The sequence below is a fragment of the Cygnus atratus genome, chromosome 1 (assembly GCF_013377495.2).
Source record: "Cygnus atratus isolate AKBS03 ecotype Queensland, Australia chromosome 1, CAtr_DNAZoo_HiC_assembly, whole genome shotgun sequence".
NCBI classification, from domain to species: Eukaryota; Metazoa; Chordata; class Aves; order Anseriformes; family Anatidae; genus Cygnus; species Cygnus atratus.
The window spans coordinates 120,887,892-120,915,647 of NC_066362.1; the positions used below are offsets into that span (position 1 = coordinate 120,887,892).

General features: G+C 36.3%; 1 protein-coding gene across 1 annotated transcript in view; it reads left to right on the forward strand.

Annotated features, from left to right (window-relative positions):
- The window catches only part of DMD (dystrophin), a 1,075,555-nt gene that overhangs the window by 195,622 nt on the left and 852,177 nt on the right, over nucleotides 1–27,756 (forward strand). The window contains 4 exon segments of the mRNA XM_035542302.2: nucleotides 6,188–6,280; nucleotides 7,264–7,341; nucleotides 10,214–10,306; nucleotides 17,965–18,137. Of these exon segments, the coding sequence (XP_035398195.1) occupies nucleotides 6,188–6,280; nucleotides 7,264–7,341; nucleotides 10,214–10,306; nucleotides 17,965–18,137 (437 nt within the window).

Genomic DNA, 27,756 nt, shown 5'->3' on the forward strand with positions numbered 1-27,756 from the left:
GGGGCACAGCTGGAGTGTGCTGCAGTACCTTCCAACCACTGCTGCCTGGTTTTCTTGTCCCTCCCAGAGGCACAGATAATGTCCCAAGCTAAGGTCTCAGTTATTTAACTGTCCCAGGAGTCTGAAGGACTTCTGCATTTGCTATTTTTATTGTAACCCTATTTTTCCTGCTAAAGCCTAATATAACCTTACATCTTCTATTGTCATGCCTAACTTTGAATTCTATGTCTTTACTGTGTCATTTTCTGCTTTAAGTTATTCACCTTCGACCTCTTATTTGTTGATACTTTCTGTTGCTAAATTTCCCAGATGAAACGATAATAATAAGCCAGTAATACTGTCAAATGCACAAGCAATAGCTTCCAACTTGTATTATGTAAGAATACCCTTACAGTCTAGTCTGTCCTCATACAAAATGTGTAATCTAAATGCATACTTGTCTGAAGAGGAAAATGGAAAGTCTAAGATCTCTTCCTCAGCCAAGTTTTAAACCTCTGTAGTTTTTTCTGAAAAAAATAAGTATACATGATATGTTATTCTGATAAAACAGGAAAAAAAAAAGCATGTGAAAGAACCTTAAATATTAGCAGTATTACAATCTTCTGTTACCATGTATGTTGCTGGAGTTGTTATTATGTACTCATTGGTTTAAATTCTGACTGTTTGAGACTCTCAGGAAGTAAAAATACATTTCTACCCTTACAGCTTGTGAGAGAAAATTAAAGTTATGACTTGTTCTTAGTCTCCTTCCCATCTCTTCCTTCCCCTTTCCTTCCTTCCCCCTCCCATCCTATCCTTTCTCCTCTCCTATTCCTCTCCCTTTTCCTCTATTTTCCTTTGGTATAGAATTTGTCTATGCTAATTTTGTCTAAAAATAATGTCTGCTAATAGTTTAAACAAATCTCAGAATTTTTGGAGCTTCAACTTATAATTTTTGAGCACTGAGTAATAAGAGAGACAATGTTCATGAACAGATGTCTTTGTACCCTCTCTGGGCAGGATATTTTTCAATTATTTGGTATTCTTTTCACAATTACTAGCTTGCATGTAGCTCTGAACAGAGAGCTTTTCATGGAATACTATATTCTCATGTAATAATTCGTGTAATATTAGCTTCTTCCATAATGCATGTGATGAATGAGCTGATTAAATCATTTTTATTATATTTATTTGTTAAATTTACATGGGGAGAATGAGACCCGATAGTGTTGCGTCTTTGGAAAGAAGAACACAAGAATACATTGCCACAAGAATGTGACACTGAAATTAGATAGCAGTGAGATGAATAGGATGGAACTTGATGTTTTAAGATTTCTAAATATATTCACAACCAAAAATTTTCAGCTATATTTATGTATTGACGCTTGCAGTCTGTTTCCTGATTTGCTTGTTTCTCTCTTTTCCTTCTGCTTTTGTCTTTTTCAATAATATTCTTTGGATTGGTTCAGTTCTTGTCTGAGTTTGGAAAATAACTAGTACATTTTCTGTATTATTTAAGTCTAATTAATGCTGAGAGCTGAGAGCATTCTAGACTATGTACATGTGTTGAGTTACTGCATGGAGTACTCCAAGTACACTTCATTCCCTTATAACATCTGGGGGAAGACAATGCTGCAGGTGGCCATGTTTTCCTGAGACTTTAATTGTACCTTACCCTGTAGTTCTATGGTTAAGGCTTGTTTAGTTTGCCACGTTAACAGAGTTTTTTGCTTCATGAGATGCAACAAATGTATATTGAGAATTCTAATCAGAACTCTCCCTTGTCTTTATTGAAGTTGGAACTTTAATTTCATCCATAATAAAACAGGAATCTTATCTTCCCTTCTGTAACTCATTTTTTTGTGATTTTCTTTTAAAATAAATCCCTTGGATTTCATTCAGGTCGCCTTATGTTATGTAAAGATCAGCAATTGCTGCCAACAGCCATATTGGCTAAACCAAGAGAATCATCTGTTTTGACCTTTATTTAACACAAAGGCAGTAGGTTAAATAATACGTAAAACACGGCTGTGTATTTAAAACCCTAGAGTCTTTCTAGTCATAAAGAGTTTAATAAACTCCTCTTAGATTTTTTTGTTTGTTTGTTAGTCTTACTTCTGGAAAGACTTTACTATTTTTTCCACTTAAACAAACAAACAAACAAACCGTTTTAAAACAGTTTTACAGTTATTCCCTCTTTTTCTTTATTCTGTTTCCTGTTTCTCATTGTTCTTTTCATTCCTACCTCCAAACCCCCAAGTCCCTCCATTAATTGTTGGTCTCCCTGAAATATGCAAGTACAGAAGAGAGAGATGATAAGTAATTTACTGATCTACACAACTAATATTATAGACTGTTTATATATTGATTTAAACCATGCAATCATCTCTAGTTTCAAATTCCTGCCAGTCAAGCTTTGGGAAAATGAGTACCACACTGAAAAATGTCTCCTTGAACCCTACGAGCGGTAGCTACAGATCTTGCTCTGTCCTGTACTCTCTCTCCTTTCCCCCATCTCTTCTATCATTGATGTTTCTAGGGGGGGGAACTAAGTATGATCCAGCATTCCACCATACAACAGTTTTGTTCATTAAGAAAAAAAAAAAGAAAAAAAAAAAGGAAAAAGAAAAAGAAAGGTTTTTAGATATGTTTCTAATACAGGGAGAGTTACAAATCAACATGCATGAACACAGCACAGGAGATTTTCTGAACATTTTCATTTCTCTGTAGGTAAAGGGAGGTAGCTATAAGTCACAACCTTAAAAAAAAAAAAAAAAAAAAAAAGCTTTAAACAAGGCTATTTTCAGGAATTTATAATACAAGACTAGGCACTTGTTTTGACAAGCCATGGCATATATAAAGACCTGTGGCTAGCTATGTTTGTTTGTGAAGTTACATACAACTTAAAACACACTTTTCAATGACCTTGAAAACACAATGGATTTATTTGATGCATCTTTGAGCCCTTTGTTTCTGAAGACTTACTGCAATGTCGATCCATTGAAGACATTCAATCTATCGAGAAAGAAGACTTAATTACCGTATTGCCAGAAAAATAGGAGCCTTCTTTAGGGTAAGGGTAAGATGTGTGGCAGCTGCATAGGGCATCTTAAGGTATTTTTAGTTGCTGATTAATAGAAGGTGTACTTCCAAGACCCTCAAAAATCAATGGTAACTTTTGTTTTAAGGTTTACTTGTAATACATTTGTAATGAAAATGTCCTGCTGTAGCTGCTACTATGCTATGTCTTTATTTCCTTTTTGAAAGCTTTACAAAAAACAAACCAAACCAAACAAAAACAAAACAAACAAACAAAAAATACAACCAAACAAAACATTATTTTGTAAAGTAGAATTTTCAGCTGCCCTAGATGGATTTCAACCTAAACTTTATGGATAGTCTAAATGCTACAAAATGGAAGACAGACAGACACACAGCAGTTACGAAGGCTAGTTCTATTTTTCCCTTATGATACAAAGCAATATAATTATATTCTGTTACCAAAATGTCATTGTGCTCATATTCCCAGAATGATTCAGTAACATTATGGGCATGACTCTTCCAGAGTGTTACAGAAGGGTCTATTGATCACTCAAACTTTCTAAAAAATGTTAAAATGTTCCCTTAGAAGTGCATACATCTTGTGTTTCCCCTCTGCGAAAACAACTTCTATTCTGCAAGACTAGGACACAAAGTAAAGTCTCTCCAATTTAGTCAAATGTCAGCCATTTAAAATTTGTGTTCTATAGAGAAAGCACTATATAACTTCAGGAATACTGTGCCTGACTTGACTTGTATATTGGCATATAATTGAAAACATTTTACAAAAGCTATTTATCATAGCAAATGCTGAATCTTATTAGTTAAACAGATAGAATTCAAAAGGTCGAGCAAGGCTAGTAGAGCATATGTGAATTTATGCAGTACTAGATTTCAAATATTTTAGGTAGTCAAATGGCAGCACATGTATTGAGCAGAAATTAGCTCTTAGAATGAGTAGAGCAGGGTGTGAAAGCTGTGCTAGAAAACCAGGATCCCCACTGCTGTAGAAAATATTTGATATTTTGGATTTGTTTGTTCCATGAAGCAGAAACGAGATGTTACCAAAAAATGAAAGGACTGAAAGGAGCTGCTACCTCAGAACAGCAGTAACAGTGAGAGAAAAAGGGAAAGAGTTATGCCAGCGTAGCCAATGGTTTGTGCTGTATGTATAAATATCGACTGAGGAAAAAAAAATGAATCTGGTATTGGAAAGTGTCCTTAATTCTATCCTCTGTTTAAGAAACTTTCTGAAGGAATTGATATTTTCTGACAAAATAATACATTTCTTACAAAAATACCAGCTAGCGCTAATGAGTGTTACAGTGAGTACCAGAACAACTCTGCTAACAGGAAAGGCAATGTTTTCCGTGTAATATGGATTGCCAATTGTACATTGCTTTGTGGTAACAGTGGAAGATATGCAATGTAGTTCAGCATGGTGTCAATTCTAACAAATTAAAATAGGGAAGCTTCCTTTCAAATCAGTCAAAGCATCCGTGAAACTTCACAAATTAAAAATAAAGTGGCCATGTAAATCTACTTGACACTCTACAAAATAATCAATATTTTTTATTGTGGTTCTCCATAGCTGTCATGCATACAAAAATATGTGAAAATTTATAGTGCACATAAAGTTACACAGTGACTGAACTATACAAAATTATGCTTCTGTATTCTTACAATTTAATGTATTAGCCAAAATACCAGCTCACAAGCTTGGCTTAATGACAAAGGAAGTGAATAATCTTTTATTATCATCACATGGAGGAAAATCTCATGTATCTCCTCTCTTCTTTAGCTGATGCTATGTAGAAAATTTGAAATGTGTTTTAGCCAGTAATAAAGCCCTGGTTCAGTGCAATTGCAAGTATGTCCTGTCAACATAGATATATTTGTTAGATCCTCAGTAGAATAAGCCTATGACTTATCTTTTCTTGTGCAATTCCAAGTCTGTTTCTGCCGTGTGAAACAGAGACAATTAGGCACATCAACTTGGTACATCTTTCAGGGTTTTAGCATATTATTTTTCATATTTTTTTCCTGAAGTGCCCCTTAATTGACAAGACCAGTTTGTGTTCAAGCTTCATTAATATTTAGTTCTGACTTAATTGTTTGAATAATGGTGTATACAAGTTACTGGATCTGCAACACTTTTTCACAAATAGACTGGAACAGAACAGAATAGTTGAGCTGAAAGGGATCTTCAAAGACCATCAAGCCCAACTGCCTGACTGCTTCAGGGCTTACCTGAAGTTAAAACACATTATTCAGGGCATTATCCAAATACCTCTTGATCACTGACAGGCACGGGGCATGAACCACCTCTCTAGGCAGCCTGTTCCAGTGCTTCACCACCCTGATGGTAAAGAAATTTTTCCAGATGTTCAGCCTTAACCTCCCCTGGTACAGCTTTGTGTCATTCTCACACATCCTGTCTTCAGCTTCTGGGGAACAGAGAATGGTGCCTCCCTCTCTGCTTCCCCTCCTCAGGAAGTTGTGGAAAGCAATGGGGTCACCTCTTGGCCTCCTCTTCCTCAGACTAGACAACACAAGTGTCCTCAGCCTCCTCCCTCAGGATGTGCCTTCCAACCCTGTTACCAGCTTTGTTGCCCTCCTCTGGACACTTTCAAGTACCTTAATGTTCTTTTTATATTGTGGAGTCCACAACTGCACATGGTATGCCAGGTGAAGCCGCACCAATGCTAAATGCAGTGGGAGAATCACATCTTTTGGCCAGCAGGCTATGCTGTGCTTAATCCACTGCAAAATGTGATTTGCCTCTTGGCTGCCAGGGCACACTGCTGGCTCATATACAGCCTATGATATCAACAGTTTAATTTTAAGAGGGAATGAAGGATACATTCCTTCTTTAAGGAAAGTACCTAAGAGACACCAATCTGTCTTACTCAAAAGAACTCTATTAAAAATGGATGTATGTGAAAGAATCCTATGAATTTAGTTGTAAGATATGTTCTTCCTTTACTTTGTGCCAAACTTCTTATCTTTATTATTTAATTGGATTTGCACACTGTTTTTACACAAACAGAATAAACCAGTTTGCATGTCAGTGGCTTTTATAGCTTTCTGGTTAGAATTCCATATTTTAGCTATGATGATTCTTCCTTGTTTTTGCTTTGAACTAAATGAAGCCATTGTTTGATTTCAGTTTGGAAGACGTCACATTGAAGATCTTTTTAACGATTTTCGAGATGGACGAAGACTTCTGGAGCTCCTGGAATGTCTTACAGGACAGAAACTTGTATGTATACATTAACATTATTACTGTATATTGAACACACAATGTAGTAACAGTTGCATGTTATCAATTAATTTCCCCCATTAATAAAGGCCTATGGAAACAGTGTTGTTTAGGAGTCTGAACATATTCGATTTTCATTTGAAATTGAGGAAACACTACAGCTGTACCCTATATTAGACAGGAATCCTTTGCTGGGGTTGTATGTAAAATGAAAATGCTTGACTTTGTTGTGTGCATATTTATAAGCATGGTAAAGTGAAAAAAGGCTGAGACATGGTTCATTTAGATATTTGGGGCTTTAGCTGTAATTCAGAAATTATGTATCAGTAGACATTTGTATCAAATAGAACAAAATGTAATGTGTAGAATTAGAATATTTTGCTAAACTTCATACTCATTGTCTATATATGTTGGAGTTACACACTTCTAAAAAGACAGAACAGCTTGCTCTTATAAACCTGGAAATTCTAAACACACCAGACACAGTGACATAGTTCTGAATATCCTCTCTTGTGTTCCTGCCTGGGCTTTGTAAGCTTGGGATCTTTCTTTGAAACTTTCTCATAAAAGAGTAATGAAACAGACTGAGAGTTTGAGAATCAAAGTCCAGAGAGGCTATACTTGTAAATAAATATTAAACAATCTGATACTTATCTGTTAGGTTGTCATAGTAACATTCCTGAATTGTGCTATGGAGCAGAAGACCAATCATAACCTAAACAATCTGATTTTATATATATTTCAATGACTCATTCACTGAAAAATGTCAAGATACGAAACTAGCTTCCAGCTGTGGATCCAGTTTGTTTTATAGCTGCCTTTACTTCATATCAGGAAGGTGCATATACGCAGTGTATTATAATACCCTCACTGACATTGTCATAAACTTATCAAATGTGAAACTAGGAGTGTAATATAAAATTCAGATTATATATAGTGTATTTAATTTCTGATTCTGAGCAGTCAATTTACTTTATTTGCAGGCAAAAGAAAAGGGCTCCACAAGAGTTCATGCTCTGAACAATGTCAACAAAGCGCTGCAGGTTTTGCGGAGAAATAACGTAAGTAATCAGTTGGTCAGGGTCAGAACAGCATGCTTGATGCTTTCTAAGTGCGGGGTCAAACTCTCAACTATAGTATCCAATTGCTCGAGTCAAGGCAGTTTTGTTAATGTGACTTGGATACTTAGAGGTTCAGCACCAGGATGGAATGTATTTCGAAAAGTACAATCTGCTACCAGCAAGTGTTTGAATAATATAGCGATAATGAATGCTATTTGAAGACTGATCAAGATGCACAATTTTATGGTAATGCATGGTGTTTAATATACATTTTAAAAGGTTAATTACAAGAAGTCATCCATAGCTGGTTAGGAGGTGCTACCAAAAAAAAAAAAAAAATCAACTCACAAAGCTCTGACAATTATGAAGTACATTTTTTTTTTTCTACAAGAAATTTTTTTGCTAAATTTTCATTGATGTCTGTTCTGTAGGATTCATAACATTAAGGAAATGACTCACATCAAAACCACTTTACATTCTACTTTGTCAAGATTGACTTTTCAGGCCAGAATCTTGTGTATCATTTTAAAGTAAATATCTTCCTTATGCTAGCATTCTAATGGACCCATAACTTCTGCATGCATTTACAGTGGCCAGCTAATTATACTATATCTCCTCCTCAAGAATAAATTCAAATAAACTGTAACATCCGCTTAAACTTAACAGTAAGATTTGATGGAACAGTGATAATGTATTCTGTGCTGCATATGATATTGGATTTCTTGATAGCTGCAGTAGGTCACTAAACATGCTTGAGTTCAGCTGCTGAATAAAGTCATCGATTTTATAAATCTAAGGTAATGCTTATCCATCTAAAGATTTGTGCATAAATGAAAGTGACCTTTTAAGGCTGGCACAAAGACCTCTAGCTTGATTTTTTAAAGAGAATTTTATGTAAATAAATAGAAGGCAAAGCTTCTAATTCTTCACAATGTGCAATATTTGACATTGTTGAAAAAATCGGTGATACATTATTTCTCAGAATGCAAAAAGGGTTTTATTGAATATGTTCTGTATGGTTACAAAATTTCATAGTAAATGCTTTGAAAAGTATTTACTCACTAAATATTAGCTAAATCCATTAATGTGCTTTTCATTCAGTTTCCAGAACAATCCCTTTCAAATGAAAACAGAGCACATTCTGATTGAATAATATAGAAGAAAAAACATTACTTTAAATACAGGCCGTTCAGTGGCCATTGTATTCGTATATTGAAGATATTGTAAGCTGTGCACAATATTGTTGATCAGCTCAGTATAAAGCTAAAATAGTTTCCTCAAGCTTCGAAATCATCTCAAGAGTGTTTTCTGAGGGACTTCAGGAATGCAAAAATCAATGTTTCTAAGGCTATTTAAAGCCTGTGACTAATGGTGGTGTTTGCCATCCTTGCTCTGAGGTTGTGCAGTCATCTGGATCCATTTTACAGATTTTTTTCCTTTTTTTTTTTTCCCCTTTTTTTTTTTTTCTTCTCCTGTGGAAAGGTGGTAGTGTTCGGGCAGGGGATTGCTCTCATATGAACTCAGACAAAGCTGAAGCAGACTGAGAAATGTTCCTCTGTTTCAGTAAAATGGATGTAGTCTCTTTTTAACCAGGCTTCCATTTCCAGAAACAGGCAGAGTATTTGGCCTGTAGAACATGTAGGATCACTTGCTATATAGACTGTGGTTGGTTATGTAGGATATGAAGTCCAAGTTCCACTTGGGAATTGTTCCAAAACACTGTTGACTAGAATGAATAGCAAATCATGTATTCTTTTAGTAAAAACAATCAAAAACAAACAAACAAAACCACCACCCACACCCCCTCAAAAAAAAAAAAAAAGATAAAGTTTTAAAGAAAAGTTTTAGAGTTTTTGAAAAAATACCTGCTTCATATGTGGTTGGTAAAAATGACCTATCCATGAATGTACCTAAATTTTAAAACAGAAAAGGCTTGTTTTGGGTATGCAAAACCTTCATTCATCATACAGATGTAACTTCAAATAGCTTCAGATGTGCAATAGAGCTATGCAGACTATGGTTTGTAAAGGAATGTGGTACTTTGCCATACAAATATTAGTTCTGACTATGAAAAACAGTGAGGATACAAATTTCAGAATCGTAGTTTCCATGCAGAAGTGTGGGTCTTGTATTGTCTTGCACTCACAGCTCTGAATTTGGCATTCTTAGATAGCATAAAAAGTGGGGGAGGGTGAAGGATCATTTCACACATGGAGGAAAGAATATTCCAGGGTGACAAATGCTGGTGCATTATCCAGTTACAAATGCATATTATAATTATGGAAAACAACATTGCTAAACTAATACGGAAAAAGACTTGTTTAGATCACAGTCATGGGTTTCTCTATACTCCAAAATACATCCTGCCTTGCTTTCTGCATTGTAGAATTTTAAAAAGGAAAAATAAGTTCTATTTTAATCTAAATATGTAGAATAGTACCTTGGTTGTATAGGTTCTTACAAAGTCTAGATATGTGTGTTGCTTTCAGCAAAGTATGTAATGTAAGGTAGTGTGGAGCATAATGCAGGAGCTTTTCTATGTCATCCTTTAGTTTTGTGATTTGCATTTGTAGAACCTTAATATAATGGTTATAAAATGATTATTAACTATTTATTTTAATTGTATGTTTTCACATCATGTTATATCTGGAACTCCACATCATTGCTTGCTTTTTGCCCACACATTAATTGTGCCACTCATAAAACATGAGCTAGATGTTTACTAAACAGAAGAAAAATGAGATTTTTATGCTAGCCTGGCCATACCTCTCCCTCACCCCCCCAAAAAAGTTAAATACCAAATGTATTAAAATGACACCAACCTCTTATGCTTGCTATTAATCTAATTCAAATAATTTTATTTCTTTAATAGGTTGATCTTGTAAATATTGGGAGCTCAGACATTGTGGATGGAAATCATAAGCTGACCCTTGGTTTGATCTGGAATATAATTCTCCACTGGCAGGTGAGTGGCACCGCTGCATGCTCTCCATGAAATTGCTTTATTCCGCTCACCTTTTTTCCATTACCCAGCCACAACCTACAAAGTAAATGCTGACATTATAAGCAATATAAGGTCCTAAATCAGAAAGTTTTATGACAGTCTGTTTACATATTATCTAGGATATTAAGAATCTTAAGAAGATAAAGTAGGTTTTAGAACATTAGCAGCAGCTGTTTAGACTGTAATTTCACAGCCAGACATTGCAAGAGAATGTATAATAGTTATTGTAAGAGAAATGAACAGACAAACCTGATGTGGATATATAGCTTTCATAGTCACTTTTCCTTTTAGAAACTTGGAATGTGACTTATGTTTTAATTACATAATCATATTCCAAGAATTATATTTAAAACACTAAAAAGCTGCTATTCTAACAATTAATTGAAGCAGCTATGGCTCATTTAGCTTCTTTTCTCTTTAGAGAGAAAGGAGGGATTATCATATATATCTTGTAAAAACCAACATGCTAGGTATGGATACTTAAGCAAACAAATTCTAAGTAGTAAAATAAAAATTCAAAAAAATTAGCATCTAGATGCTTTGAGTCTGTGTGTTTGTATGAGTCTGAACTAACAGTCTGTCTGCTCAAGCTGGTTCAGTTCCCCAAGCAATGATCTAAAAGTTTTTCTTAGCATTCCAAGAAAAGATGGTGGGAAACAGAACCTAAAGGACTTTATTTTAAAAACTAAACACTCATATCAAAAATCACATGTGCATAATTCACTGAAGTAGAGAACAATTCATTTCTAATTTTACATGATATGTTTTAGTGAAAGCAACGGAGAAAAGCTGCAAATTGTTAAATCACTTCCATCTCTGTCTCACATCCCAATATTCTTAGTTTAATTGCATAACACTGTTCTAAATTACTTACTAAGAGCAGATGGAATATGAAACCTAGCTGTGCAACTTCTACCAATTATCCTTGAATCACTGTGCTTTAATTTATATGAATTACGGACGGAAATGAGTAGTCACGTTCAAATTCATATTATGATTTTGTTGTGTTTTAACCCTAGCAGGCAGCTAAGTGCCACACAGCCGCTCGCTCACTGTCCCCAGGTGGGATGGGAGAGAGAATCAGAAAGGGAAAAGTGCAAGAACTCATAGGTTGAGATAAAGACAGTTTACTAGGTAAAGCAAAAGCCATGCATGCAAGCAAAGCAGTGCAAGGAATTCATTCGCTACTTCCCATCAGCAGGCAGGTGTTCAGCCACGTCCAGGAAAGCAGGGCTCATCATGCGTGACAGTTCCTTGTGAAGAGAAATGCCATCACTCTGAACATCCCCATCTTCCTCCATCTTTCCCCCAGCTTTTATTGCTGAGCATAATGCCACATGGTATGGACTACGCCTTTGTGGTCAGTCTGGGTCAGCTGTCCTGGCAGTGTCCCCTCCCAGCTCCTTGTGTACCCCCAGCCTCCTCGCTGGCAGGGCAGCACAAGAAGCAGAAAAATCCTTGGCTCTGTGTAAGTGTTGCTCTGCAACAACTGAAAACTTCTGTAAGCTATCACCATTTCAGCAAAAATCCGAAATATAGCATCATATAAGCCTCTACAAAGAAAATTAACTCTATCCCAGCCAAAACCAGGACAGATTTATTCATATTTTTTTTCCTGAAGCGAAGTGTTAAAGATATGCTTTAGTATTAGCTGTGTACTTCCTTTTTTTTTTTTTTTGCCTTTTCCTAGCATTCCCTAAGGCATACTTGCCACATACACAAAAGACGTGTTCTCTGGGATGGTCTGGTGAGGTTTTTCATGACAGGCATATACACTTAGGATACATGCACTTGCTTGCAGTACATAGCTATTTCATTTCAAGCTTGATCATGAGCCTAGTGATAACTGCGATGGCAGCTATGATGGTACCCATGACATCAGCTGAACAACCCGTGTATAAGAAGTCAAGGGACCATATTAACAAGGCAGAGATTAATTATGTGACACTTCCTTGCAAATTTGTACCGATTCAGACCATGTTCATTTTATACTTTAAGTGTTTCATGTTGATCTATTTATGGATTACTGAAGGGAAGAGACCTGCATGTTCTGGAGTTTTTTTTCTTTTTTTTTTTTTTTTATAAATAGATTTCTAATTTGGACAGAATTCAATTTCAGTTTCTATTCTAAAGAGTAGCTAAAGCCATGTTTTGCAAGAAGACATTATTCAACAGCAACAGGATTATTATATAATAATGATTAACTAAAAATCATATAAAACCAGATTTGTACATCGGTTTTTCTCTTTTTAAACAAAACTCAGGAGATGTTGGTTTGCTGCCTTTTTTCCTTAAAAGACTGGAACAGTTCAAAGTGAATCTGCTTATTTTCAGCACTGTGAAGAAAATCTTTGTTCTTTTCCAGTATTTCTTTCAAGTTTTGAAGTGATTTGCATGATCTAGAATATGTTCATGATTGTTCTGCCCTGTTTATAGATTGGCACTACATTATACCTTCACATTGCTTCTGGAGAAACAAGGCTATAAGTTACTTAAGAAAGGGTTGCTCCTTCTTCTTGGCACCATTTTCCCTGTCACAGATTGTTCATGGCACTAAGCAGCTACAAACATGACAAGCTGTTGTTAAAGATTAAATTACAGACTCAGGGCCACCAAAGTTTTCTGCCAGTTATTTACAGTTGAGTAAAACATCTTGTTCCCTATAATTTGATATCAAGTCTGCCTTATGTACTTGTACTCTCTGAAGGCCAAAAAAAATTCACGGGCTGGTTGATTTTATGTATGCTATTGGTGTAGTTTAAGCTTGACGGTGCAATGCTGCTTTTGCAAATCCATTCACTTTCTGATTCCAAGAACCTGAGAAGGGTCACACAGATGAAGTATATCTGCCTGCATGCAAAAAACTGATACAAGTTGTGTGGACATTTAAAGAATCATTCTGCAGATGAACAGGCAAAAAGCTTTTTCCAGTTTCACAGACTGCAGCCAAGACTACATTAGGATAGAACTGCAATTATATGTGACAACAAGACCGCCTCTTACAAAAATGTCAGTCCCATTGTGTAGAATGTAAAAGAGAGAGAGAGATTGGGAGCGAGAGGTGGTGGAAGAAACGTGCATGAAAGGAACAATGCGGCAGTGCTAGTCAGATTGGTTGTCAGCAATCCTATTGACATGAGGCAGTTGTGGAGGCACTGCAGCAGAAAAGATTTGTCTCATTCTCACCATTCTCATTTCTGTTCAGTAGAGATCTTGTGGCTTTCTTTATCCCCTGTGGTGATTACGTCCTTTCTTATCTAGCCTGTTTTTCAGATTATTATTAAAAGTTTCTCTCAAATTGAACCATAGTTCTGAGTTGAGCACCTGCTGCCTAAGCTCTTTGTGGTACTGAATCATGTTTCATGATGGTTTCTATTTCTTTGAAGCTGCTGCCCTCTTTCTCACAGTTCTGTGATCCCAACCTCACTGCTCAACTAACATTTAAACAAAAACAAAACAAAACTATTAATTTCTCAATTGCTATGCTTGACAAAGAATCTCTCTCTTAAGAGGAGAAAAAAGATTCTATATTGCAGCGTCAACATTTTTTAAGAGCAAACCTATTTTCATGAATAGGATGAAAAAAAACCACAAACCTGACAAATATCTTTTGTGAAATTCACAACCAAAATCCTGAAAAAAAAGCATATGCATGAGGCACATACTCCAGGGAAATGCATTCCAACAGTCCCTTATTAAAACTGAGCAGTCCTGTCACACTACCTTGAACCAATGAGCAAAGAACATCCCTTACTTTGATGGGTGCCTTGAACATCTATGAAAATGTTCTTTAAAGAGTTCTTGAAGATGCGCTTTGAAGGAGTTGAGGGGATTCTGGCCATAAAAAAGTAATCCATTCAGTCAGAATACCTGAAATATAGCAGGTAAAAAATACTAAGTCAGTCTGCCAGGGAGATGCCAGGCCCCTATTCGATTGAGAAATACAAAAAAAGTCTTCATTTCATGAGTAACTTTCTCAGATTTTCTCCTGCTTCCCTCCCTGTCCTGTAGGGGCTGGCATCCTGAATCCAAGTGCCATTCTTACAAAATGTCACGCATCTGAGTATTTATTTTGCAGGTGAAAGTGATACAGTGCAAGCCAGAGATGGTGCTGCATTGGGAGTTGCCTTTTATGCACACACAGACTCAAGGGCTTTCCAGCAGAGCAGAGGGCAGATCAGAAGTCCCCTGGGGAAGTAGGCCAGGCACGGATGTTCTGGTTTCAGCCTCCATTTCCCACCAGTGCCAGATTCCCTCCTTGCCACCTAAAGTTAAAGGGGTTTTTAGCTGTTAGTGTCTTGGGGGTCTTTGACTTTTATATTCCCCAGACTACAGGCCCCTGGATCATGCCTCCCTCTGGCTACCATTCTGTCTATCATCCCATGCCCTTCCTTCACTTTCAGACGTCCCCAAAAGCTGGTCCCCAGCTTTTCTCCGCTGTGAGGTCCCAAGAGCTGGAGACAGGGGCTAGAGGAGGCCCCCCTCTGGGGACAAAATGGCGGGGGCCAGCTCTGTCCAGTTCCAGCCTGCCATAAGCAGCTGGTCCCACCCTGGGGTGCTGGGCTCCCGGACTGCCTCTGTGCCCCAGGCTTTGTGCTTTTGTCTGTGTGATGACAAGAGTAGCAGCATGCCTGTCCTGTTCATAGCTTTCATTTGGGCACTTGAACATGTTGGATGTTACCCATGGTGGTGTCTGTGCTGCCCTTTTCCCTCTTCTATTCAAAACCCATTCTTATTGCCATAGCATAGGTCCAGCCCCCAGGAAGAGCAAGTATTTCTGTTCTCTGCAAGCTGGAGCTTCCTGTGCCTTAAAGCTTTGTTTATGCCAGGATATATAGCATTAGAAAGGAGAGTTAACAAAGGAATGAATATTGGAGGTCAACTACCAGCAAGAGGCAGAGCCTACTAGGTGCTTTGAAATGGCTGTCATTTCTGAGCCTGGATGCTGAGGCATTTTATATCAGGATGGAGTCTGTCCAAAAGCTCTTCAGGCTGACAAGAGCACATCTTGAAGTACTGCTCTTTCTGAAGAGCACATCTTAACTGAGAAACCTGTAAAGAGGTTCCTTCTAACCTCAGTGTCAGCCAGGGCTCAGCCACTGAGCTTGCTTCAGGGCAGTGGCGCACCATGCTGTTGCCAGCCCGAGGGATGATAGCCGAGGGGGCCGGAGGGGCAGAAGATCAGGCCTCTTTACTCTGTTATTTTGAATGCCTGTAATTACCCAGGAGATAAAAATAAATAAATGAATGAATGAATGAATGAATGAATGAATAAATAAATAAATAAATTTAGTGGTCGTCTGCAGAGAAATGCAGGAAAATTTGAGTAAATCTTTATACAGCGTGAGAATATTAAACTCAACAAGAGATTGAAGCTATTTCCTGTTAGTTTACTAAGAAGTAGAAATAAATGCCAAACTTTCATGTGCTTCTCTTTACATCAAAAGGAAAACTGTTTACTTGTATTATTCCAAAGGATTGCTTTCTTGACAGGACATTGTTTTATTGTTCTTCCCTATTCGTTCTTTCACAGCGTTCATAGTTTGTTGCTAATTTCTGGTATATTAATTTCAATGCAGACACATGATTTTTTCTTTGTTATGAACTTTAATTCTTGTTTCTGCATACATTCAGCTACCCTTTGTATGTTGTATTTTTCAAATGTTACAGTTTTCTTATAATATGCAGATAAACCTGTTCGTAAACACGAGGACATGATAAAAATCCAAATTGAACAATAAAACTGTGACATGGACATTTCTCCATTACCTTAATTTCAATATTTTCCAGGGTTTCATGTTGTTAAATTTGGTACAGTAGATGCTGCTCTGGAAACTTTTCTTTTTAGCAACTGGATTCATGAAAAGCAAAGTTTTATATTTTCACAGTAGCGAAAATACAGGAGTTGAATTATGTAAATATATTTTGTCGGGTCTTGATAATGAAGACATTGAAAATATTAACCAGAAATGAAGGATACCCACACAGGCATATAAAGCAAAACTAAATACTGTATTTAATAAATTTACCAAACTTTTTACTTTCTGTTTCCTAGTATAGAAATGGAGGAAATTACAGAATGCTGTTGTTCTTATGTGACAGTATTTGATATTCATTTTCATTGGTGCAAGTTACAATCTTAGATCAAAGTCTAAGGAATGTGTCTTAGTCAAAGTCTTGAAAGTCTTGGGAATATGTCCCAAGAATTTCAGAGAGGGTCAGTTTCTCCTCCTGTCTCAGAAAGTTAGATCATATACGGTTAACTTTATGCGTAGGTCTCAGAAGTAAAATTGAAGGCACTAATGCTCTTTGGATAGTATGAATTTGAGGTGTAAAAACAAGACATTGTTTTAGTAATTTTTATCAATTCAATAATGTATTCAAATGATTGAAGTAATTAGTGTCAAACTAACCAGCAACTTATCAGACTGGACAGTAAAGTGGTATCTTCTATATTCCTACAATATCGTAGTAATTATTTTTTTTTATTGTTGATTATGCTTTACGATTGTCACTTCTGCATGTTATCTCACAGTTTTTAGAATTTCAAAGTGGTCCATCCTTGTCAGAAAGTAGCTTTTGCAATACATGTTATTCTCTGACATTGTTTGCTGAGCAATTCAAGTGAATAATTATAAAGAAATATTGGATAACTGAATAAACAACAACAACGATAAGCAAATTTATAGTTAAATCTTATCTTAGAGAATCTTTTAAAAGAGCTGCTAATCTTTATAGGATATATGGAGGGCACAGGGGATTACTTTACAAAGTTTACAAAGTTTACAAAATTACTTTACAAAGGTATTACTTTACAGAAGAATAAATTGTGGACTTCTTACTGGAAGTTTTTCACTAGTAAAGAAGTCACTAAGAAATATATAAGCAACTACACTATGTCAAACTCCAGGGAAATATTTTATAAACCCTCAGAATTAAGTGCTCTCTGTAAAGTTATAGCCATAGATAGGTGATCATTCTCTGATGAAGGAGGAATATTAACTATTCACGAAACAAAATTAAAAAGATGGAACATATATAATGTTCCTGTAACAAATGCAATGAAATTAATTTCTCATCCAAGTTCACGTATGTAAATATTGTTTCCATATTTAAGTCAAAAATAATCTGCTGTGCACTGACCACATTTTTTTCACCTCTGTACTTATTTCAACCGTCAATGACAGAAAAATGCTTGTCATCACTTTATCAATTTTTGCTGTAATGTATCCTGTTAACTAAGGATGCATTTCCAGAAAAAAAAAAAAAAAAAAAAAAAAAAAAACAGAAAGAGAAATACTTACTTCACATGCACTCTGTTCCCTTAAGTAGTGCAGGCATATGTGCCTTCTCTGCTCATTCATGGAACACTTCATGTGGCACAGTGATGAATGTACCGAATGTGTTGGCAGTGGCGGCCAACAAGTCAGTGTCAGGTTTTTTTAAGCATTCAGACTTGACTGCTGTCATTATGCTGACACCAAGTATGTTCTGCAGTTACCAGGGAAGTTTTTCTTTAATGCTTAAATGTGGGTAACTGAAGGTTTTGTGAGTCAATAAAAGATTCCGCTTTTACTGAATAAGTTCAATCATTGATGAAATTCTGGCTCTTTTTGTAGGTCAAAGATGTAATGAAAAACATCATGGCTGGACTGCAGCAGACAAACAGTGAAAAGATTCTGCTGAGCTGGGTCCGTCAATCGACTCGTAATTACCCACAGGTCAATGTTATCAATTTCACCAGTAGCTGGTCTGATGGATTGGCTTTCAATGCACTCCTTCACAGTCACAGGTAGGAAAACTAACTTTTCATTGTTTCAGCTGGCTTGTAACAGATGACTTTAAAGGGCTTGAGGATGGTGTATCTATTATGTGGTTTTAGCTATTTACTGAGTGGGGCTTTCAGCATTCTTTTAAATGCCTGCCTGTTTGCTTTGATGTGGGGGTTGTATTTCGTGTCAGACTGAAACCTCTTGCAGGGGAAGAGGATCTGTTTTCCCCCAGCACAACTGAGGATGCTTAGTTCAGATTATTTTCTGGAATTTTAGTATATAAGCAAGAAGAGAGTCTGAAAGAAAAGTGCAGACTTGGAAACTTTTCAGAAGAGCAAGCAATAGATCCAAAATTAAGCCTTTAAAAGTAGTCCTACAGGGAACAGATTTTCCTGTAGGCACTTGGAGGGGTCCAATGTAGTGCTTGCTGAAAGCATCAGACAGTTGCTGGACTGAAACTATGGATTTGCCTTGAAGGTACACAGCTGGAGAAGTTAGCCTTTGTTTTCAAAACCTTTATGTTGCTCCCCTAGCTGTTTTGAGTATTCTCCCTTTCTCAGAAGTTGACTAGTTCTGGTCTATGCTATATGAAACTCTATCATCAGAGATTCAAAGTCCTCTAGTGGTTCTGTGTACTTGGATTAAGGAAAAGGTTTTGCCATTTTTTCTTAAAGGCCTACCTGGTGTGGTTACGGCACTACTTGTTGCAAAGCAACATTTATTTTCTAATGTGGTAAGCCTCCTGATCTGTCTTTTCATACTTCTATATCTCTCGCTTAAAGAGGACTGTCCTACAAGTTGGCTGAGTGCTCCAAATTATTGGTGAGAGCTGAGTTTTTGAGCGAGTAAATGGGCATGTTCTATTTAGTGATAGATAAATGGAATTTAAAAGAAATTCGTACATTTCAAGCTTTCTTTTTAATTATTATTAGTTACTAAAATCTTAAAATAAAATTTGTCAAAAATACTTACAAAAATACTTACAAAAGCACAATCTAAGACAATCTCTTGTGGTATTTAGGGCAGTTCTGATATGGTAGTTTGCATCTTTCTCAGGTAGTTGATTTGTAGAGTTAATCACTAGCTACATCCTTCTAAGGCTAATTAATTTTGGAACAGGCATGCATATCCTTTCTTTTTGATAATACATACATCTTACAGTATTTATGTTAGATGAAAGCTCATAAGAATGTAAATTTATTATTATTTGGGGGAAGTAATTAATGCAGTTCAACACAATCTTTCCCTGGATCTTCCAGGAAATTGAGTGCTGTTTTTGTTATACTGTGAGCCCTGAGAAAGTGAAGACTGAATGGTTGCCCAAGGTTAGAGTATGTCTCATAAGTGTATCTCTGGGTTTTCTTCCCAGATCACTATTCCTCTAAATTACTCTGTAGCAGTTACAAAGAGCTTTTAATGTGTTAATAATATGATCATAACAAACTGTCATTCATTTAATGTATATATTACAGTTTGCAAAACTATGATGTTTTAGAATTTTTTATGACATTTTGATTTTTCTTTCTATATAAAAGTTTGTTAAACACTATCAAGTACTAAATGTAATTTGAGGGAAGGGTTTGAATTTCTTTTGTTGTTTAAGGGCCTGAATTTTTTTTTTTTTTTGCTTTACCACAAAAACTGTGGAATAATAATTTCAAATTAAAGCAATAAATGCCCTTGAGTGGAGAGGCTTTTATATGTCGTAGGTAACTTCCACTGCAAAATGAACAGTCAAGAAATGGCATCTAGCACAGAAGTCCCTACAAAGACATCTGTAAATAACAGGACAGTATCAGCCTGTTTCAGGCAACAAAACAACGTGCACCAGAAAATTTCACACATTTTGATTATGTGTCCAGCTAACTAGTTCTTGAAGAATTATCATTTGGAGGATAGCAGGCATGTCTTGCTTCAGGATATTGCTAAGAGCACAAAGGAACTAAAAAGTAGCTTCTAGTAGTGTAAGCGTAGAATACACTATTTTGAGAGGTCACTTACCATCTAATCTCTTGGTCCTTTCCAGCTAAGTGGTGATCTGCCCAAGTACATGGTTGTTTCCTCCCAGTCTCCCTATTCTGGTATCCCTCAGAAGACTAGAAGGCACACTGGGGCTGCTATTCATCCATATCTTATTCTGACATAACAGGATGCACTTAGGATGCATGCTTTGGGAAACAGTATTGTCAAATGGAGCCTTCATCTCACACTGTAGACACAGACTCTGTCACTAGCTTTCAATAACTACTTTTTTTCATTGCTCATTGGCTCAAATGTTTTTGGTTGGTTGGTTGGTTGGTTTTGTTTTCCCTGGGCACTCTCTAAACTTACTTTTTTGGTCATTTCCACTGATGACCATTTTCTCCTTTTAATTTGTTCTGTCTCTCATTTCATAGGTGGTTTCATTCTTAAGGACCTGAATATAAGAATGCAATTGTCCTGTAGAAATCAATGAATCCCTTTCAGTGTAAAGATCTGACTCCATACTTGTAGATGATTACTTGCACAGAAGCTGTGTCAAAGTGTGGGAGCTATGGATAATTTCTGTGGGCATGAATACCTCTTCATCTCCTTAAAGCATTGTCTGCGCACAGCCTTATTACGTGGGAAAATGCTATTTTTAACTGAAATACCAGGTTACTTAAGCCACACAGGAATGCTGTGATACAGAAAGGACTGAATGATTCCTGCTAAATTTAGTGGTGTAGTGCTGCCTCTGTTGCATTAGGATGCCTTTGGGAAAGAAAATTAGATAAATCTCAAGGGGAAAATATGCTAAAATTATATTGGATAACTAATCACTATTGTACATTCAAAGGCTAAAATCAGTGGTACTCTTTGGTATTTTAACTACTTTGATAACTACTTTGGCAAATCAGTGTAGCCACTGAAGGCCAAAGTTGTAGCATGTCTGTTCACCTAGACATATCAGTCTTCTTGTTTCCTAGTCAAGGTATCCAGTCAGATAGTCAGATATCCAGACTGCATGCTCAAAAACACTGCCTAACATCATCTGGTGCCTGACATCAATAATCAGAAATTCCATTTTGTCCAGCTCTATAAAAAGAGCTCTAGATATCTAAACGAAGTCTCTTATTTACAAGTAGTCCCTGGTTGTGGAAGGTAGGTGCCTGCATGCCTGCAACCTTGGTGTTGTCTAGACAAGTCTCTCGGTGTTTGTATGTCATACCTTCTCCAAGGTTGTCTTCTGCTCAGGGCAAAGCTCACCAGCTGTGAACAGAACACTCATTTCCTGCTTACTGCAATTCATGCTCTTCATTCAGTTTTTCTATAACAAGATTGCAAAGCTTAAGTTCTTCTTCACTCATTTTGTGTTTGCTGTTATAAATCTTTCATAACATTCTGCACGGTAAGCCTGTCTTGAATGGAAGTGAAGAAGAATTACCCCACTAAAGTTTTGTCCCCTTCCTAGTAGTTTGTGCAATCATCTAGGAAACAGCGAGCGTACATTCAAATTCCTGAGGTAAGTCTCCAAGACTCCAGGATGCACTACTTGTGTTCTCCTGGGCTTTAATCACTAAGTTATTCTGCAAAAGTCTCAGAGGAAGTCCTAATGTTCTCTGAAGACCTGAGTCGGTCATTTTTCAGAAGAACCTCTGTGCTTAGTGCGTCCTCTATATTGATTTTCAGTGGCTTTGCACTTCATGCTGAGTATGCAGGAGCGCTGAATTGGCCTTCAAGATTCAAGATGCAATCAATAAAATAGGTGCAGTAAGACATCTGGAGTGTTCAGGAGCACCTACGTCTATCCTATAAGAATAAAAAGCCTTCTATAAGAAACCCTGCCACTTACTTTAGTCACTTAAATGTAGGCACCTACTTTGGTGTCAGAGTGTCTTGGCTTCATGCCTAAAGTAGAGAGTTTAAATGCAAACCCAACAAAAGGTGATCAGCACCAGGCTACATGAAACACAGTGTCTCACACATCCTATGCTTTATTAATATTTTGTGTTTTACATACATAGTATGAAAAGCTATCTGAACACAAAACAGTTTTATTTAATCTCTTCCATTTTCCGTTTTTGTTGTTTCTGCAGTTCTCCCATTTTACTCCTTCTCTTCTTTTTTTTTTCCCCAGATATTTTCTTATTTTCCCTGTGTTCCTCTTAAGTTTATTCCTCTGTATTTCATTCATTCACTTTTTCCTGTTGCCTTTTTTCCCCCTTCATTATTGTACTTTTTCACATTACCTATCTCTCCTGGCAATTTTTTTATTGGAATGGCATCTTGAAGAAAAACAAGGTTCACTCCAACTGTCAGTTGTCTTTATGGTTACTTAGGACATAATCTAATTCATATATAAAATCCATTTGTGAAAAAAAAAAAAAAGTCTTTACTGCAAATAATAGATTTTGCTTTTGACACTGAAGTCTTTGAGGTTTAGCCTTGACTTTAGGTGTTTCTTGTTTAGCCAGAACTAAGCCATAAACCTTCCATGTTGACGCTTTGGCTGTAATTTTTCTGCACAGTCTTCATCACATTTAGATGCTGTTAGGAATGGAAGTAGAAATAGTCAGAAAAAAGGCTAGCCATAATTTGGAAGTCTGGTATGTTAATGATCCCATGGTGGACCTGGTACCACGTGTCTGGAGTGTGCATTTTATGCCAACACTAGCGTTACTCCTAAACTGACAGTTACAAACAAATGTTTTTCAAACTCAACTTTTTGCAGTTCACAACAGATAATTGCAAATATTTTTCAGGAAATACATTTAAACTGTAAAATAAATAACTGTATAAACTATATTATGTTTACAGTATTTTTTGTATCTTTGATTTATCCTTCAACAGCTTCCATGTTCAGCCTCAATTTACAGCCTCTGCTATATTTTTGTGGCACCATCTTCATCTGTGGACTGCTCCTTCTGAGTGGTGTGGGGAAAGGAGAAGAATATCAGAAGGAAAGCAACTGAGTAGATAAAAATGGGAGATAGATTTACATATCTTTATTAGATAGATTTACAGAGATAGATTTACATATCTTATTAACACACTCTGGAGGTATTACTAACAATATATTTCCTGTGTCCATCTAGTCTTTGAAAAGAAAAAAAAAAAAAAGCTACCACAGCCTCTCTTACATTATGTTTGCATGCTTTTCTAATTCACTTGAGATGCTAAATAGTATTTATCTGTTTCAACATAAAGTGTTCAGGGTAAGTGATTGCGTGAAACATTTGAGAACAGACACTTCAATATGGAAAACATCTTTATATTCACCATAGTCGGAGTCAAGGAAGAGTCACACTGGAAAGTTGTTATACCTTGGTATGTCTTCTTTTTCTGCCACTGCTACATATTAGATATCTGCCCTCCAAAAACATCCTAGATAGTGCTAAGTCATCTTTATTCATTATTCAGATGCAAAAAGCTCAAGAATGGAGGAAACAAAACAAAACAAACACTTTAAGGCAGCCGTGTTGAATTCCCATAACAAAGTGTGCTCAAGCACAAAGTCTCCAACTCAGAAATACCTTAAAATCCTGAGATATGGAAGGATTAAATGCTACTAATCTGGAGGGGATACCAGTTTTGCATGAACCACTGATGTAATCTAGTATGCTTCCTTTTATTTTGATGATTGATAATAACAAAATAATTGCATGTCTTAATAAAACAATTCCTATCCCTACCCAGTAATTGGTGATATTTTCATTTCTCTTATCTAATGTTTTCAGTGAGGAGTAGTTGGCTTTTTTTTTTTTTTGTCTTTTTTTTTAAAGACCTTCAGAGAGTAGTGGAATTTGTATCTGAATGGATGTTCTCAGTGTATTCTTGAAGGGATTAAAAGTAAGTAAGAGACGAGCATGAAGAACTAAGTACATATAAACACACTGGGAGCAATATTCTCAGTAGAAAGCTTTCTCTCTCATAGTCTTTTATCCCCCCCCCCCCTTCTCTTGTTTATGGCTGACATTTTATTCTGATCAGATATTTCTAATGCCCTTTCTCTGGTCATTTTTCAAGAGGTTACTTGGAGTGAATATTCCCATTTATATAATCACCTTGTCTTTTTGGACATTTACACTCTATAGCAATTGCTTTTAATATCAAGTTTGAGAAGCAGTGGGGCACAGATTGCTTGACAAAGCTACAGTGGTATATCATTGAGTCCAAGGTGTGAATTTTCAGAATATAAACTTAGGATATGGTTCCATGAGTGGAATGTTCTGAACTTTATTGACTAAACAAGGCAGCAGCTGCTAAGTAGCACCAGGAATATAAGCAAAACAAAATGTTTTGGTAAGGAGAAGAAGTCAGTCCTACTACAGTTGACACTGTCCCTATTTCAGGCTCTAGATCACAGGAGCTTTACCCATTTACTTCTTGTAATCTTTTTCCTCCAGATGGGTATCAGAGATCTTTGCCTCTCTCCTCTAAGTTGCTTAAAGTTTTTTTTTTTTTTTTACTTTTTTTCTCTTTCATCTTTCTTGCACTTTAATCAGGATTTTGAAGTAGGAGTAAGCGACATTCATTAGCTTCCTCCTTGCTTCTTTAAAATGCTTGAACTTAGGCCAGGTGACTGCCTTAGAAATCAGTGCTTCACCACAGCTGTTTCTGCTTCAGGATGACAGATTGAGGAGGAGAGAATGAAAATGGAATTAAAAAGAACTGATAGAAGAAGCAAAAGCTTATTTCAGTAAAGTGAGGGAAATGTGGGTGTAAAAGTAATGGCGTGAAAAGGTATGAAAATACTTTTAACAAATCACTAGGTTACCTGCTACTGGATCCTGTTTTATTATAACTGTGAGAGTACTGGAGATATCTGTGAGGTTTTCTTGTGTATATGAAATAAGAACAACAAAAAAAAACAATTCTTAAAAAGGAGGCAGTAGCTTTTATGATCTGAATGTAGTTCCTTTCTGCATACACTTCTTTGTGAATTAGATCTCTAAGTTGCTTTTTTGTTAAGTTACTTATCGTAGGCCAATTGTAATAGCATTATAACCTTTGTTAGATGTAAAGACAGCCTAAGGAAATAGCCTATTAAACATACATGGCATTTCTTTGTAATTATATTTTAGATAAAGTTATGTAAGTTACAAAGTCTACTGAAAGTCTACTGATTTAAAGACTTGTGATACTGAAAAAAATGCTAAACAAATGAAAACACAGTTATTGTACGAGCCTGTGATATAAAAGTATCTTCAAAATGTTTTACGTCCTTTCTTTGAAATTCTTCCTTTTATAAAAATCTTACTGATTTTATAAATTCTACCATAATCTTATTGGTTTTGTTGTTGTTGTTTTTCTGTAGGGGCCTGTGATTTAGCAAAACCTTATTCTTATCTAGAGATAGAAATGTGTTACAAATTTAAGTGGGTACTGTTACTAGATAACTTAAAGTGTTTTGTGTGTGGAAATACATCTGTTTAGCTTCAGTCTGCGTTATTTTTCTTACATTTCTGAATCCCCATCTTTGCAAAATTCATCACTCTTCAAGATTCACAGCCAATCTGCATCTTAGGTGAATTAACTTCAGGTTAATGTGGGAAAAAAAATAAATGAATGAATAAAACATGTCTATACTAAGTAAAGAAATTGACCCCTAAATATACTATTTTTTTCTTCACTGCTTGTATATATACATATTTTTTTTTTTGGTCATAATTTCTATATCTGTACTCGTGAAAAACTTAGCTTTCTATTTTTTGACAAAGATTTAGGAAGCAGTCTCTGAGGAGTAATTAGAGCAAAGTTTGAAGATGCTTCTTAAATTCTGTTTACTACTAGGGGCTGCAGCTACAAACAGAGCTGTGTTGGAATGGCTCTAGAAAGGCTTAGTGCAGCCTTTCAGTACATAAAAGGGGCTTACAAGAAAGATGGAGAAGGACTTTTCACTAGGGTCTGTAGGATAGGGCAACAGTTTGTAAACTAAAGGGTAGTTTTAGATTGGGTATAAGGAAGAAATTTTTGATAATGAGAGTGGTGAGGCACTGGAACAGGTCACCCAGAGAAGCTGTGGATGCCCCATCCCTGGAGGTGTTCAAGACCAGGTTGGATGGGGCTTTGGGCAAACTGATCTAGTGGGAAGTGTCATTCCCCCACACCATGGCAGGGAGGTTGGAACGAGATGATCTTTAAGGTCCTTTCAACCCAAAACATTCTGTGATTAATACATGTATATGCATATATAATTCCTGTTGTAACTTTTTAAATCATTTCAATGTATCCTGTCCATAGTCTTGTCATAAGCAAGGTCGGTGCTGTTTTAGCTGATCAGCTGGTGGCTAGACTGGAGTTCAACATGTTCTAGTTCTTCCTAACTTATATTTTAAACATTCATATGCCTGTATGTTTTTGGGGAGAGGAGTGAATGCTTGCTAGGTATGTCAGATTTGATTTACTCCCTGTCAGACATGAACCAAGCTTCAGATGTAAGAACGGATTTGCTCTCCCTTTCTACAACTTGTACAATACAGACAGAACAAGTGAAGTCTTAGAATCAGTATTCCATTTGATTTCTTTTCAATACTTTTTCACACCTGCTTGCTCCTATATTTAAACTTTTTTGGAAGCCATTATAGCTATTGAAATTCAGTTTCAATGTTTTTTTCATGGATTTTTAAGAACTATTTGCCACAGTTCGTAATCTTCTAGGCTGTAATATCTCCTGCAGTCATATTTGGCAGTATTGCCCTGTAAGTGTACACAGTGAAACATCTAGAGACCTTTACCGAGAAGCTGACGTTTCAAGCTGCTATTATAATGCTCATGTTCTAGTGATGGGACTACTGAAGTGTGTATAGTGAGGTATTCTTTTAACAAAGGGAATATCTGCTGAATTAAATTGCTGTTGGAATAGGGAGAGCATTTCACTTATGTTATTGTTATTATTTTAATTAAGTTGATGCTCTGAGATCTGAGTTGCTGTAGATGGTTATATACGTCTGAGTTGATGTGGAATGTTTGCCATCTTCTTTATATTTTGTTTACTATATTAAGAAAGTTCATAAGACACCTGCCAATGGTTTATTGAAGAGCTTTTGGTACTCTTATAGTTATGTCTCAATTCAAATTTTTGCTATTTGTCGTAAAAAGAGAGGTGCTGAGGAGGATGAAATTGAAGAGAAAGCCTTAATGCTGTGTCAGTGCTGTTCAGCAATAGCCAAAAACAGAGTGTGTTCTCGACATGATTTTAACCACAAATCCAAAACACAGCATAATATGAGCTGCTGTGTAGAATGTTAACCCCATCCCAGCCAGATCCAGTACCAACAGGATGCAAGAAATTGTGTAGACATAAGCTGTGGCTTTGAAAAGGCCTGTATTTTAGTATACAAATCAGTCTGATCTCACAGACTTACTACAACCATGACTAGGTAACAACCTCTTAAGATTCCTCTTCCATCACCCTCCTGTCTCCAGACAAACTTAATATTTTAGTCTTTCTGCAGGTGGGAAGGATAAAGTAATAGCGATACTTCTATTCTTAATGTTTATAAACTTCTGCATAGAGAAGCAAAATAGTTCATAACAACTTCGTTGTTACTCTTAAGTCACTCTCCTCTCAGAAGAAATTGGGACAGCAAGGGTACATACACTGGGAAAATTTACTAATGCATGTATAGCGTTTTTCCTTTGCTCTCTTGAAGTTTTTACAGTATGATGTAGTGA